The 14,919-nt window shown below is 42.2% G+C and overlaps 1 protein-coding gene across 2 annotated transcripts in view; it reads left to right on the forward strand.

Moving 5' to 3' along the window:
- rbm25b (RNA binding motif protein 25b) overlaps positions 1 to 14,919 on the forward strand; it is a 103,708-nt gene that overhangs the window by 24,825 nt on the left and 63,964 nt on the right. For both annotated transcript variants that reach the window (XM_060828703.1, XM_060828704.1), the window contains exons 2-3: positions 12,895 to 13,015; positions 13,627 to 13,676. In XM_060828703.1, coding sequence (XP_060684686.1) covers positions 12,910 to 13,015; positions 13,627 to 13,676 — 156 coding nt within the window. In that variant the 5' untranslated portion in view covers positions 12,895 to 12,909. The remainder of the gene's footprint in view (positions 1 to 12,894; positions 13,016 to 13,626; positions 13,677 to 14,919) is intronic.

A 14,919-nucleotide genomic window follows, 5' to 3' on the forward strand; every position in this document is an offset into this window, starting at 1 on the left:
TGGCTCATGGCCATGCGTGTCTTGGCATTGCAGGTACACATCTACTTACCACTTCAATGTTGTGACGTTCCTTTTCTACCCTTATAAGCAGTAAGTTGCAGATTTGCATCACATTCAGGGTGAAAAACCTTTTCTTTACATTTCCTCTAAATCTTATGTCCTTTACTTTAAATTTGTGCAGTGTTGCCATTGGTCCTTCCATCAAAGAAAATGTTTTTTTCCTGTCTACCCTAGCTATTTTATATAACGCAGACATAACCTCTCTCAATTTCTCTGCTCTAAGGACCCCAATCTGTCTAATCTCTCTTCATAACGAAAACTCTCCATCCTAGGCAACATCCTGGTAGATTTCCTGTGTACTGTCTCCAGTGGAATCACATTCCTTCTATTATGTGGATTCCAGCACTGCACACAATACTCTAGCTGAGGCCTAATTAAAGTTTTAGAAGTTTCAATATCACTTCCCTGTTTTTAAACTAATCTTGATTAATAAAGGCAAGTATACAAGCCTTTCATTCACTGGCACCTGTGCGACCAGGCATGTACTGATTGATCAACCAGAATATTCTACCAATGTAACAATACAGACAAATTGAAATGTGAGGCAGGGGTCTACCTATCACCAATTACAGCAGAAATCACTTAAATAATAATGCAGAGAGCCTCTTAACTCGCACCCTCAACTGACTTCGCAGAAATAATAGAGTAAGCTTCCAGTATTTGCTGTATATAGTTTTTGCCTGTTTATCAATGGTGTCAGTTAAAACAAAGTTGGCTGTATCCCATGTGCTGCCTTTATCATTATACATCTGTTCTGATACCTTAAAGAGCCGATTATACGTGCATGCCAAGGTCCCCCGATCCTTGATGCCTTCAAGGGTCTTGTCATTCATCATGTATTTCCTTGTTTTGTTTGACCTGTCCATGTACATCACCTCCCATTTATCTGAATTTAATTCCATTTGCCACTGATCAGCCCATCTCAACAGCCTGACTAAATCCTCTTTGCTATGTACAACCACACCAACTTTTTTGAGATCTGCAAGTTTACTGGTCAACTTTCAAGTCTAAATCTATCACAGACAGTAACGGCCCCAACACTGACTCCTATGGGTTCATTTGATGACTGTGGATAACTTTCAGTTTAAAAGCAATCCAAAATGATGCTTTCAGTATTAAAAAACATCAAAGAGCCCAATTTACATTAACAAAGTTTTAAGCAGATACATTAAGAGGCATTTAGGCACGTGAAGAGTCAGGGTATAGAGGTTAGAGTTGTTTGATGTTCAATGTTATATAAATCTATTGGTATCCATTGTCCACAGGATTTGATCTGTCTTTATTGGAACATGTTGGCCTGTACTCTCCATGTTTCCTCCTTAAATGTGTCCACTATTCTGAGATTCTTAGATTCATCTGCAAGGTCGTGTTCCCAGCACACCCTGGCCAAATCATATCTGATATAATTGAAATCAGCTTTCCGCAATTGAGAAATTTTATTTCAGGCCCATTCTTATCCTCTTCCATAACAATTGTGAATCTATCAGATTTATAATTGCTGACTGTAAAATGTTCTCCCACTGATAATTAAGACACTTTCCCAGCTTTGTTTCCTAAAATAAATCCCGGATTGCCCTCTCTTGTGCAGTGTTCAAAAATAGCTTTTTAAGGTAGTATTTGGAAGCATTTTAAGAATTCCACTGCACAGAAGCCTTTCACACTGTGACTGCAGGATTCTGGGTAATGGAGCTTGGGGGAAAAATTCTGGCTGTATCAGGTTGCTCATTTTTTGAAGTATTTTAGGTTTTGGAGGTGCTTTCCTCGAATTCCAGGAACAGCAGTTACTGTTTTATATGCTGTTGCATTGTTTTGGAACTTTGGAGGGAAAAAAAAGTCAAGACAACAGTAGTTTTAACATGGAGAGGAACAGACAAAAGAAGCACACTGAGGTCAGTGCAGGGGAGAGAGCGAGCGAGAGAAAGAAACTGACAGAGCAATGAACCTGCACAGTTACTGCCTTTGCTGTTCGAATTCATGTACTCCTGGACATCGGAGTGCATCTGGGAAAATTAACAAACAGTGAAATTCGCAACTAATCTTGGAGTAACCTGTTTCGGCGAGGTCACAGCACAGAAGCAAAAATTAATATTTTAAGCATGGCCTTACAGTAAGTCTGCAGCAGTGATTCCCTGCAGTGTGGAAATGGACCCTTTGGCCCAACCAGTCCACACCAACCCGCCGAAGAGTAACCCACCCAGACCCATTTCCCCTCTGACTAATGCACCTAACACTGTGGGTAATTTAGCATGGCTAATTCACCTGACTTGCACATCTTTGGACTGTGGGAGGAAACCCAGGCAGAGAATGTGCAAACTTCACACAGTCACCCAAAGCTGGAATCGAACTTGGGACCCTGGTGCTGTGAGGCAGCAGTGCTAACCACTGAGCCACTGTGCCGCTAAGTAGAGTGGGTTCTTTCTTGATTATGTTTTAGTGAGATATGTCTCTTGATTAAACTTAAATTAATAGTTATGGCTTATATTTTAATCTGCAGCAGCGTATTGTAGAGGAATAAGACAGTGCTGTCTTGGTCTGTAAATTGTGAAGGAGCAAAAATGGAGTGATATGCTCCTCTTGTCGGATGTGGGCGTTTAGGGAGAGTTTATGGGTGACTGAGGATCATATCTGCATTGGATGCCATTGGTTGCGAATCATATCGGATCGAATGGATCGGTTGGAGAGACAGAGGCAATGAGGAATTTACAAGAGCAAAGGGATGTGATGGATGGCAGTTATAGGAAGGGGGAATAGTCACAGATACAGTCACATAGATGGGTTAACTCCAGGAAAGGAATGAGAAGTAGACTGGTAGTGCAGGAGTCTTCTGTGGCTAATCCCATTTCAAACAGGTATGCTGTTTTGGAAAATGAAGGGGTGATGGATTCTCAGGGGAACGTAGCACAAGCAGCCTAGTTTCTGGTATTGAAACTGGCTGTAATGCAATGAGGGGTACGTTGCATTTCAAGAGATCAGTTGTGATAGGGGACTCTCTAGTCCGAGGTACAGGCAGATGTTTCTGTGGCCAGCAGCAAAAAATCAATGGTTGTTGCTTCCCTGGTACCAGGATCAAGAATGTCTGAGAGGGTGCAGAATGTTCTCAAGGGGGAGAGGGACCAGCATTGGAACATTGGAACCAATGACATAGGAAGGAAAATGGTTGAGATTCTGATGGGAGATTAGAGAGTTAGGCGGGAATTTTAAAAGGAGGTCCTAGAGAGTAGTAATATCTGGGTTACTCCTGTGCTACGAGCTAGCGAGGCCAGGAATAGGAGGACAGAGCAGATGAATGCATGGCTGAGGAGCTTGTGTTTGGGTGAAGGATTCACATTTTTGGATCATTGGACTCTCTCTTTTTGGAGTAGCAGTGACCTCTACAAGAAGGACTGATTGCACCTGAATTGGGAGAGGTCTAATATACTGGCAGGGAGATTTGCTTGCGAGGATTTAAACTAGTATAGTGGGTGGGGAGGGGTTGGGACCCAGGGAGATAGTGAGGAAACAGATCAATATGAGACTGGTACAGTTGAGAACAGAAGCGAGTCAAACAGTCAGAGCAAGCAGGGACAAAGCAGAGAACAAGCAACGTCTGATAAATTAAACTGCATTTATTTCAATGCAAGAGGCCTAACAGGGATGACAGATGAACTCGGCATGGTTAGAAGCATGGGTCCAGGATATCATAGCAATTACAGAAACATGGCTCAGGAATGGGCAGGACTGGCAGCTTAGTGTTCCAGGATACAAATGCTACAAGAAGGATAGAAAGGGAGGCAAGAGAGGAGGGGGAGTGGCATTTTTGATCAGGGATAGCATTACAGCTATGCTGAGGGAGGATATTCCTCGAAATACATCCAGGGAAGTTATTTGGGTGGAACTGAGAAATAAGGGATGATAACCTTATTGGGGTTGTATTACTAGAGAAGGCGGAAAACCTAACCTCCTCTTGGGAAATAAGGCAGGTAGGTGACTGAGATGTCAGTGGAGAACGCTTTGGGGCCAGCGACCATAATTCTATTCGTTTTAAAATAGTGATGGAAAAGAGTGGACCAGATCTAAAAGTTGAAGTTCTAAATTGGAGGAAGGCCAATTTTGATGATATTAAGCAAGAACTTTGAAAAGCTGATTGGGGGCAAATGTTCGCAGGTAAAGGAACAACTGGAAAATGAGCGTTCAGAAATGAGATAACGAGAGTCCAGAGAAACTATATTCCTGCTAGGGTGAAAGGGAAGGCTGGTAGGTATAGGGAATGCTGGTTGACGTTGAGGGTTTGGTTAAGAAAAAGAAGGAAGTACGTATCTGAATGGACAGGATAGATAGAGTGAATCCTTAGAAGAGTAGATTAGACTAGACTAGACTAGACTAGACTAGACTTACAGTGTGGAAACAGGCCCTTCGGCCCAACAAGTCCACACCGACCCGCCGAAGCGCAACCCACCCATACCCCTACACTTACCCCCTACCTAACACTACGGGCAATTTAGCTTGGCCAATTCACCTGACCCGCACATCTTTGTGACTGTGGGAGGAAACCGGAGCACCCGGAGGAAACCCACGCAGACACGGGGAGAACGTGCAAACTCCACACAGTCAGTCGCCTGAGTCGGGAATTGAACCCGGGTCTACAGGCGCTGTGAGGCAGCAGTGCTAACCACTGTATAAAGGCACTAGGAGCCTACTTAAGAGGGGAAATCAGGAGGGCAAAAAGGGCACATGAGATAGCTTTGGCAAATAGGGTTACGGAGAATCCGAAGGGTTTTTACAAATACATTAAGGACAAAAGGGTAACTAGGGAGAGAATAGAGCCCGTCAAAGGTCAGCAAGGCAGCATTTGTGTGGAGCTGCAGAAAATGAAGGAGATACTAAACGAGTATTTACATCTGTATTTACTGTGGAAAAGGATATGGAAGATATAGAATGTAGGAAAATAAATGGTGACATCTTGAAAACTGTCCATATTACAGAGGAGGAAGTTCTGAATGACTTGAAATGCTTAAAGGTGGATAAATCCCTTGAACATGATTAAGTGTACCCTCGAACTCTGTGGGAAGCTAGAGAAATGATTGCTGGGCCTCTTACTGCGGTAATTGTTTCATTGATAGTCACAAGTGAGGTGCCGGAAGACTGGACGTTGGGAAAGGTGGTGAACACAAGCCAGGGAACTACAGACCAGTGAGCCTGATGTCGTTGGTGGGCAAGTTGTTGGAGGGAATCCCAAGGGACAGGATGTACATGTATTTGGAAAGGCAAGGACTGATTAGGGATAGTCAACGTGGCTTTGTGCATGGGAAATCATGTCTCTCAAACTTGATTGAGTTTTTTGAAGAAGTAACAAAGAGGATTGATGAGGGCAGAGCGGTTGATGTGATTTATATGGACTTCAGTAAGGCTTTCGACAGGGTTCTCCATGGGATACTGGTTAGCAGGGAGAACTAGCCATTTATATACAGAACTGGCTCAAAGATGGAAGACAGGTGGTGGTGGTTAAGGGTTGTTTTTCAGACTGGAGCCCTGTGACCAGTGGTGTGGCAAAGGATTGGTGCTTGGTCCACTAATTTTAATCATTCATATAAATGATTTGGATGTGAGTATAAGAGGTATAGTTAGTAAGTTTGCCGATGGCACCAAAATTGGAGGTGTAGTGGACAGCAAAGAAGGTTACCTCAGATTACAATGGGATCTTGACCAAATGGACCAATAGGCTGAGAAGTAGCAAATGGAGTTTAATTCAGATAAATGCGAGGTATTGCATATTAGTTAAACTTAATGGTAAGGTCCTAGAGAGTGTTGCTGAACAAGGAGACCTTGGAGTGTAGGTTCATAGCTTCTTGAAAGTGGAGTCACAGGTAGATAGGATAGTAAAGAAGACGTTTGGTATGCTTTCCTTTTTTGGTCAGAGTATTAAATTAAGTCCAGGAGTTGGGAGGTCATGTTGTGACATTGGTTAGGCCACTGTTGGAATATTGCATGCAATTCTGGTCTCCTTCCTATTGGAAAGATGTTGTGAAACTTGAAAGGATTTAGGAAAGATTTATAAGCATGTTGCCAGGGTTGGGGGATTTGAGCTAGAGGGAGAGGCTGAACAGGCTGGGGCTCTTTTCCCTGGAGCGACAGAGGCTATGGGGTGACCTTTTAAAGGTTTACAAAATTATGAGGGACATGGATAGGGTAAACAGGCAAGGCCGTTTCCGTGGGGTCGGGGAGTCCAGAACGAGAGAGCATAGGTTTAGGGTGAGAGGGGAAAAATAAAAAAAGAGACCTACGGGGCAACTTTTTCACACAGAAGGTGGTACGTGTATGGAATAAGCTGCCTGAGGAAGTGGTGGAGGTTAGTACAATTGCAACATTTAAGAGGCATTTGGATGAGTATATGGATAGGAAGGGTTTGGAGGGATATGGGCCGGGTGCTGGCAGGTGGGACTAGATTGGGTTGGGATATCTGGTTGGCGTGGACAAGTTGGACCAAAGGGTCTGTTTCCGTGCTGTACATCTCTGTCTCCAGTTGTACTGAAGTTGATGTCCCTGACTATCACTACTAATTTCACACACATTTTAAATTTTCCGAAATGTTACTGTTCAGTTTCTTGAGGAGCCCTGTGGTACCTTCCCAGCAATTTGATTGCTACTTTTTGGCTTTTACATTTATCCACTAGCATGCTGGTCTCATTCTGGTTCAGGTGCAACCTGTCTGCCTTGTGCAGGTTGCACTGCCCCTAAAATAATTTGCAATCTCCCAGAAATGCTGCAGTTGGCTAAACCTCCCACAAATGGGTTCACCAGGGACAACTGAAATTTCCATGATCTGCCACGTTGCACAGGAGGAACATATCACAGGTGCAGGCAATACTGCCATGACTTCCTTCAAGCCCCTGAGCAACTCTCTTGAATAATTATTTATGCTTATGTAAGAATACTGTTACCTTCCCTTACTACTTGTGCTGGCTTTACTCTGCTTACAACTGTGAGACAGTTGGATGAAATTTGCAGTAACAAACTTGCTAAAAATAAGCAGAAGGTTTAAGAAAGCTTAATTCTTCTTACAAATCTTTGGAACAGTTCCCAGGTTAAGTGGTTAATCTTGAGCAGTTTAACAAATATTTTACTTGGGGACTTGAAGTGAGAAATTTGGTTTAGCTTGAGTAATCATGTTTTTGTAGTTTGAGCATCTTTAAATTATTTAGCCAGATTCGTTATATGTATTCATGTACCTTGCTTTTGTACAATACTTTTGCGTGAATTGTAAACTTTGTGACTCCATTCTTTTTTTCATAAATTCACAGATTTTCAATTTCCACAAAATAAAGTTTTTGGTCTCTACTGAGATGGAAGCATGATGGAAAACAGTCATGCAGGCTTAGTTGATGTAAAAGCCATCTGTATAACTAATTCAGTCCGAGGCTTAAGGAAATATTGAGAAATGGGAGACTGATCTAGTTTCAAATAAGAAGTCAATCTGATAAAGGCTCAAGGTTATCAATGGCATGTGGCTGATAACTCGAGATTTGTTCAATGCTTAATAGAAGGAATAATATCCTTAATTATATTTTTTGTCAAACACATCTAACATTTCTTCTATGTGACAGAAACAAAAACAGTAAAACAGATGAGACACTGTTGGTAGCTTAGTTGTATATTGATCATAAATCATTTTGTGACCCTCGTAGCTGACTGACTAGCTATCATCTCTGTTAACTTGGCTGTCACATTGCTTGTGTGGCATCTTGCAAAGGGTGAGAAAAGGGTTCTTCAAGTTATAGTGGAAAGATTGAATATAGTAGGAACATGCCATAAATTGAGTCTGTACTCTTGAAGCCATCTCACTATCTGGACCATTATTTTTGACTGATGTGATTTTCTGAATCTAAGCAGACTGAGCTAGGCAGGGCACCCAACTGTCATCTGTATCATCTCATCTGTTTCAAACAATCTGCTGCTGAAACCTTCAATGCTTTGGTTACTGTTATATTGGACAGTATAGTTAGTTAGTGCTTCCAGTTCCACCCTGTGTAAATGAGTTCATTCAAAATGTTCTACCTGTATCCCTTGCACATGCTATGTCATACTGAACCATTTGCTTGATGAACCATAGAGATTTCTGTACAACCAATGTCTCAAATGTGTGTTCAAACCTGACCATGTTCTTTGCCCTCCTGAACTCTGTAACCACATAGCAATTTGAGATTGCTAGATTCCATTAATTCTGTAATCATCTGCATTCCCCACTCTCTAACCAGCTCCCAGCTGTCCCAGTCTCAGCCTCAGATCTGGAACTCCTTTCTTCAAATTTTTTTGTTTCACAATTATTCTCTTCTGTAAATACTCCTTAATTTGAACTCGTATGCCTTGTTTTTAATCAGTTGTCCTATTCTTCCATTCTTTAGTTTGTCTGCTTTCTATTTGTATTCCTTTGAAGCGCTGAGATGTTGCAGTCCAAAAAGCCTGATGGAAATGTAAATTATTGCATCTTTCTTGTGAATTCTAAGGGATTGCTTTAAAACTCTTATGAGAGTGGCTTGAATTTGGTTCAAATAAAGGGAGATTCCTAAGCTGAAGTGTGTTTTGGTTAATGTTTTGAGCACTTCTGCCAATTCCTGTCTATTTGATTTTATTGCATTGTCAAGTTAATGCATACCTTAGGGTGTGTTTCCATAATGTTGTTGAATTTTATAAGTTTGTGACCCTTCAGGCTTTTGTTGGTTCTCTGAAAGGCCGTTACTTCGACACTTTTTCCACAAAGTTACATAGTTTGCAGCTTCATCATACTTTTGTTTTCAATTGCTTGTCCCATTCTTCTTTAGTTTCCCCCTAAATGCTCTGTGCTTTGGTTTTTTTTTTGTTTTTAATCACCCTGTTCAGATGTGTTATGACACACCTCTGAAACAGGTGACACTTGAATGCCAGCCTCCAAGCTCAGATGTAGGGACCCTACCTCTGTGCCACAAGAGCCCTACTGCTACTTGCTTTGACCATTCCACATGGCAGTGCATTCCACCTGAGGTTTCTCTTCAATTCTTCATTGGATTTATCACCAGCTGTCTTTTTACAGCCTGTAATTTAGATCTCATCAGTGTCAACTATATAAAACTCCTTCATAATTTAAGATCTTCAGCAGCTAGAACCTCTTGCCTGTTCAGTTTTTGTAAAATGTTATCCTTTGCTGCTTTATCATTGACTCCAAGTCTTCATAGTACAGCATAGGACTGTACGGCATGGTTACAACTTCAATTTGACTCATCCATGCCGACTTGATATCCTGAACTAAACTAATTCCATTTGCCAACATAGGGCCCATATCCATCTCAACCATTCCTATTCATATACCCTTCCAAATGCCTTTTAAATGTTGTGGTTGTACTGGACTCCCCTTCGTCTGGAAACTCATTCAATACACGCACCAACCTCTACGTGAAAAAGTTGCCTTTCAGGTCCCTTTTGAAACTTTCTCTTTTCACCTTAAACTTCTGCTCTCCAGTTTTGGACTCTGCCACTCTGGGGAAAGGAGCTTGGCTATTCACCTTATCTAATCCCCTCATGATTATATAAACTTGTATAAGATAACCACTGGACCTCTGATTCTCTTGACGAAAGCCCTCAGCCTATTCAGCCTCTCCCAATAACTCAAAGTCTGCAAGAGAAAGTGAGTGCTTACCTTTCCAAATACATGTAAATGTATTTCCAAATGCAAATACATGTATCCCTTAGGATCACCTCCAACATCTTGCCTCCACTGATATCAGTCTACAGTTCTTTACTACCTTTCTTAAATAGTGGTATCGTGTTAGGCAATCTGTAGTCTTCTAGCACCTCACCTGTGGCTATCAATACAAATAACTAAGCAAGGGGCCCTCTTCCTTAGCTTTCCACAAAGTTCTAGGGTACCACTGATGCAAAATACCCATTTAGTATCACCCCTATTTCCTGCGGTTCCACACTTGTGCAGCCTTGCAGATTTTTGTGGGCCCTATTCTCTTCCCTAGTTACCCTTTTGTTCTGCATACATTAGGAGAATCCCAAGAGATTCTACATAATGCTGTTTGCCAAAGCTGTCTTGTGGCCCCTTTTTGCCCTCCTGATTTCCCTTTCCACTGCTCTTATTCTAGGGATTCACTCGATGCCTTCTGTCTATACCTGACATGCGCTTCCATCTTTTTCTTCACCAGAACCTCAATTTCAGTAGTCATCAACCATTACTGACACCTACCAGCCTTGCCATTCACCTTAACAGAGACATACGGTCTTTCATTGTCTCATTTTTGAAAGCTTCCCATTTTTCAGCTGTCCCTTTACCTGTGACAATCCACCCCCAATCTACTTTTGAAAGTTCTTGATTAGACTCGATGATTAGATTCCCTACAGTGTGGAAACAGGCCCTTTGGCACAACCAGTCCACACCGACATTCCGAAGAGTAACCCACCCAGACCCATTTCCCTCTGACTAATGCACCTAACCCTAAGGGCAATTTAGCATGGCCAAATCACCTAACCCACACATCTTTGGACTGTGGAAGGAAACTGGAGCACCCAGAGGAAACCCACGCAGACACTGGGAGAATGTGCCGACTCCACACAGACAGTTGTCTGAGGCTGGAATCGAACCTGAGACCCTGGTGCTGTGAGGCAGCAATGCGCCACTGTGTCGCCTAGTACCGTCAAAATGGACCTCCCTCCAATTTAATCTTTAACTTTTAGATCTGGTATATACTTTTCTATCACAATTTTGAAGCTAATAGAATTATGATCACCGGCCCCAGAGTACTTCCCCACAGATACCTCAGTCACCTGCCCTGCCTTATTTTTCCAAGAGAAGGTCAAGTTTTGCTCCTTCTCAAGTAGGTACACCTACATACTGAATCTCAAAGTTTTCTGGTGCACACTTAACAAATTCCATTCCAACCAAGCCCTTAACGCTATGGTCATCACAGTCCTTGTTTGGAAAGTTAAAATCCCCTACCATTAGCCCCTATATTATTCTCTCAGATAATGGCGATCACCTTAAATTTGCTTCTCAATTTCTAGCTGACCTTTGTTTTGAGGGGAGCGGTTGTCTGCAGTACAATTCCAAAAAGGTGATCATCTCTTCTCAGGTCCACCCAAATAATTTCCTTTGACCTACTCCCATGAATATCCTCCAAGTATAGCCGTAACATCTTGTCCCATTTTCTATACTTTTAGCATCTATACCCTGCCAATCCTACCCATCCCTGAAATACATTTCTGTAATATCTGTGACATCCCAGTCCCATGTTCCCAACCATATCCTGAGCTCATCTGCCTTATCTGTCAGCCTGTCACATTCCTCTTGCATTGGTATAAGTGTAGTTTAATGTATTCCCACTTTTAATGTCGTCCTCACTTTCTCCTAGTTTATTGTATCAGCCCTACCTTGTTCTCTGCTTTGTTCCTACCTGCCTTGACTGCTTGATTGTGTCTCAAACTGCACCAATCTAAAACTGATCTCTCTTTTCCGTTTTTCCTTGGGTCTTCTCCTTACTAGTTTAAATTCTCCTGAGCTCCTCTGGCAAATCTCCCACCAGTAAATTAGACTCCTTCCAACTCTGGTGCAATCTGTTCTTATTCAGGTCACTTCTACCCCAGAAGAGATTCCTCAGATGCAAAAATGTGCATCCTTCTCCCTTGGACCAGTTTCTAAACCACATGCACATCCTACTCCTATTCTCACTAGCTTTTGGCACCCTGAATAATCCAGATTTTACTACTCTAGAAGACCTACTTTTTAATTTCCTGCCTAATTTGCCGTGTTCTGTCCTCAGGACGAGAAAAGGATGAGGTTATATGTCACTTGTTCTCAATAGTCTGTAAAAATACTTTATAAATCGGTGTAATCACGCTTCAGTAAAGTTTAAATCATGTTGTTCTAAAAATGCTTTTCCGAGCTTGTGCAGCATTGCCTTATACGAGGAGGCTGAACAATCCATTGTACTATACTGAACCCTTGAAAGTGCTATCCCTTTACTCAATCCATTGTGCTGTGTCTAACCTTTTGAAAAAGCTGTCTATGCTCATTTACTCACTCCTTCCTCATTATTATTGTTTCAATGCCTTTTTGAATCTGTTTCCGTCACCTTTCATCGTTAGTGAATTTGTGATCAGGCCAACTGCTTCACACACCTCTCCCCCCCCCCCCCCCCCCCCCCCCCACACACCCAGGGTGTTGTTAATGTCTTTGATTTCTTTTGTTAAGTTATCTTGAACCAAAGTCCTCTATTTACTGACATCACTTTGCCATCTTAAATTATTAAGAGCATTCACTATTTTTATGCTTCACTGTATTTTCTCATCATTTTTGCTGCAAGCAAGTAGGGTTGGTGAGGATGATGTAGTGGCTGTGGCCTGCAGATTTAGTCTGACGTCTGAAAATACCCAATATGGCATGCTGGTCAGAATTTAGGTGGGAGCTAGCAAATTAGATCCTAAATACAAAGATAATATTTGAGCGTTCATGGAATTTCCTCTTGGGTTCTTCAGGGCTAGGGTACAGTTTGTTTTCTGGACTGAGAAACTGGATTGTGGGGTCACAAGGTTCTCTCCTTCAAGTTGCGATGGTGACTGTCAAGAGACAACAATGACAAAACAGCACTGGATGCATTTAATAAATTCAGTCAAACAGCATGGCCCAGAGAGCCCTGAATGTTGTTTAACTTGGGCAAGTGGTGAGTTTGAGCGGGCCTGTGATGTTTGTTGGCTCGGCAAGCCTTTGTTATAATCATTATAATTAAGTACAAAGTGTCTTAATTTCTTGTGTCAACTTTCTGACAAATCTGCCTTATTGCAGCAAAGTTAGAAAATTTTGAATCTTGTAACTATTGTTTCTTGTAGGTTGGTGCTGAAGAAATGTCGTTTCCACCACACATGAATCGCCCTCCTTTGGGAATACCTCCACTACCGCCGGGTATTCCTCCTCCACAGTTTGCAGGATTTCCTCCTTCTGTGCCACCTGGTACGTAAATTGAATAAGTTATTTTCATTAAGCAGTAAAAATTAAACTGAAATGTCTTCTCAGCAGTCTGTCTTTTGCTGTCATTTATGTGCAAGTATTCCTATAGTTTGGTGAGTACATGTACTTTGTTTATTCATACATGGAATGTGGATACTGCTAGCATATGTTGCGCATCCATTATTGTTCTTGAACTAAGAGGCATCTTTAGGCCATTTCAGGACAGTTAAGTGTCAGCCGCATTGCAGTGCATAAGGTGTCACGTGTAGGCCAGACTAGGTAAGAATAACAGATTTCTTTCCCTAAAACATATCAGTGTATCAAATGTGTTTTTAGGGAAATTCATGATAATTATTGTTGCCACTTGCTAAAAATAGCTTTTATTTTCCAAATTTTTAGGTTGATTTAAGTTCCACCTACTGTGATGGGAATTGAACAGGGTTTCTGGAGTCCACTATCTCTCCTAAAGTATAGAGAGAGAGGCATATAAAAAGGTCTATCCTTAATCCATAATGTGTGCCATGGTGGATCTCTACCTGGATAGAGTAACATGAGTTGCTAAATTGGAACTAAGATCTGTTTGACATTTTCAACCTTATGTTTACTATTTTTAGGGGCACCTGTGATTCCTGTACCAATGGGAATAATGACACCTGCCACAACTGTAAGTATTACCAAGCTTGGATGTTATTGTCCAAAAATGTTGATAGATTGTAATGGTGCCAGGAACCAAATTGGAGAAGCAAGTGAAGTTAGCTTGTGGATTATGTTTGAATGATAATATTTTAATTAAAATCTGCTCCCTTATCCATGACTAACTTGATGTTTTATATAATGCAGGTGGAATAAATGGTTATTGGTCTTGGACCTGCTAATCTTTTTTAACATTTAACACAAGAGTATCTAGTTCTTTGTGCAAGTTTGATTCTTTAATTATTTTGTCTTCCTAGTTCTAACAGGTAGTAAAGAAGAGATTTTTCCCCTACAATTAGTGATCCTTTGAAATTCGATACTATGCCTGATGTTGCCTGAAATAAGAATGCTCCATTTAGCTCCTTGGCCCTGGTTTCACAATTCAATTCGTTAATTTGATCAATATTTTTAAAATCTGTGTACATGCTTTGGTCCAGTCAGCCGCCTTCATCCCCTTATCTAACCAAAAGCTTTCAATCTTGGTCTTGAAATGGTTGATTCACTGCTGAAAATGTGTTGCTGGTTAAAGCACAGCAGGTCAGGCAGCATCCAAGGAACAGGAAATTCGACGTTTCGGGCCAGAGCCCTTCATCAGGAATGAGGAGAGTGTGCCAGGCAGGCTAAGATAAAAGGTAGAGAGGAGGGACTTGGGGGTTAGGTGTCCTAACCTGCAATCCTCTTCCTGACCTTTTTAGATTACTTACAGTGTGGAAACAGGCCCTTCGGCCCAACAAGACCACACCGACCCGCCGAAGCGCAACCCACCCATACCCCTAACCTAACACTACGGGCAATTTAGCATGGCCAATTCACCTGACCCGCACATCTTTGGACTGTGGGAGGAAACCGGAGCACCCGGAGGAAACCCACGCAGACACGGGGAGAACGTGCAAACTCCACACAGTCAGTCGCCTGAGTCGGGAATTGAACCCAGGTCTCTGGTGCTGTGAGGCAGCAGTGCTAACCACTGTGCCACCGTGCCGCCCACCTCTCTGCCCCCACCCCACTCCGGCCTATCACCCTCACCTTGACCTCCTTCCACCTATCACATCTCCATCGCCCCTCCCCCGAGTCCCTCCTCCCTACCTTTTATCTTAGCCTGCCTGGCACACTCTCCTCATTCCCGATGAAGGGCTCTGGCCCGAAACGTCGAATTTCCTGTTCCTTGGATGCTGCCTGACCTGCTGTGCTTTAACCAGCAACACATTTTCAGC

This window comes from Hemiscyllium ocellatum, chromosome 8 (genome assembly GCF_020745735.1).
Source record: "Hemiscyllium ocellatum isolate sHemOce1 chromosome 8, sHemOce1.pat.X.cur, whole genome shotgun sequence".
Classification (NCBI taxonomy): Eukaryota; Metazoa; Chordata; class Chondrichthyes; order Orectolobiformes; family Hemiscylliidae; genus Hemiscyllium; species Hemiscyllium ocellatum.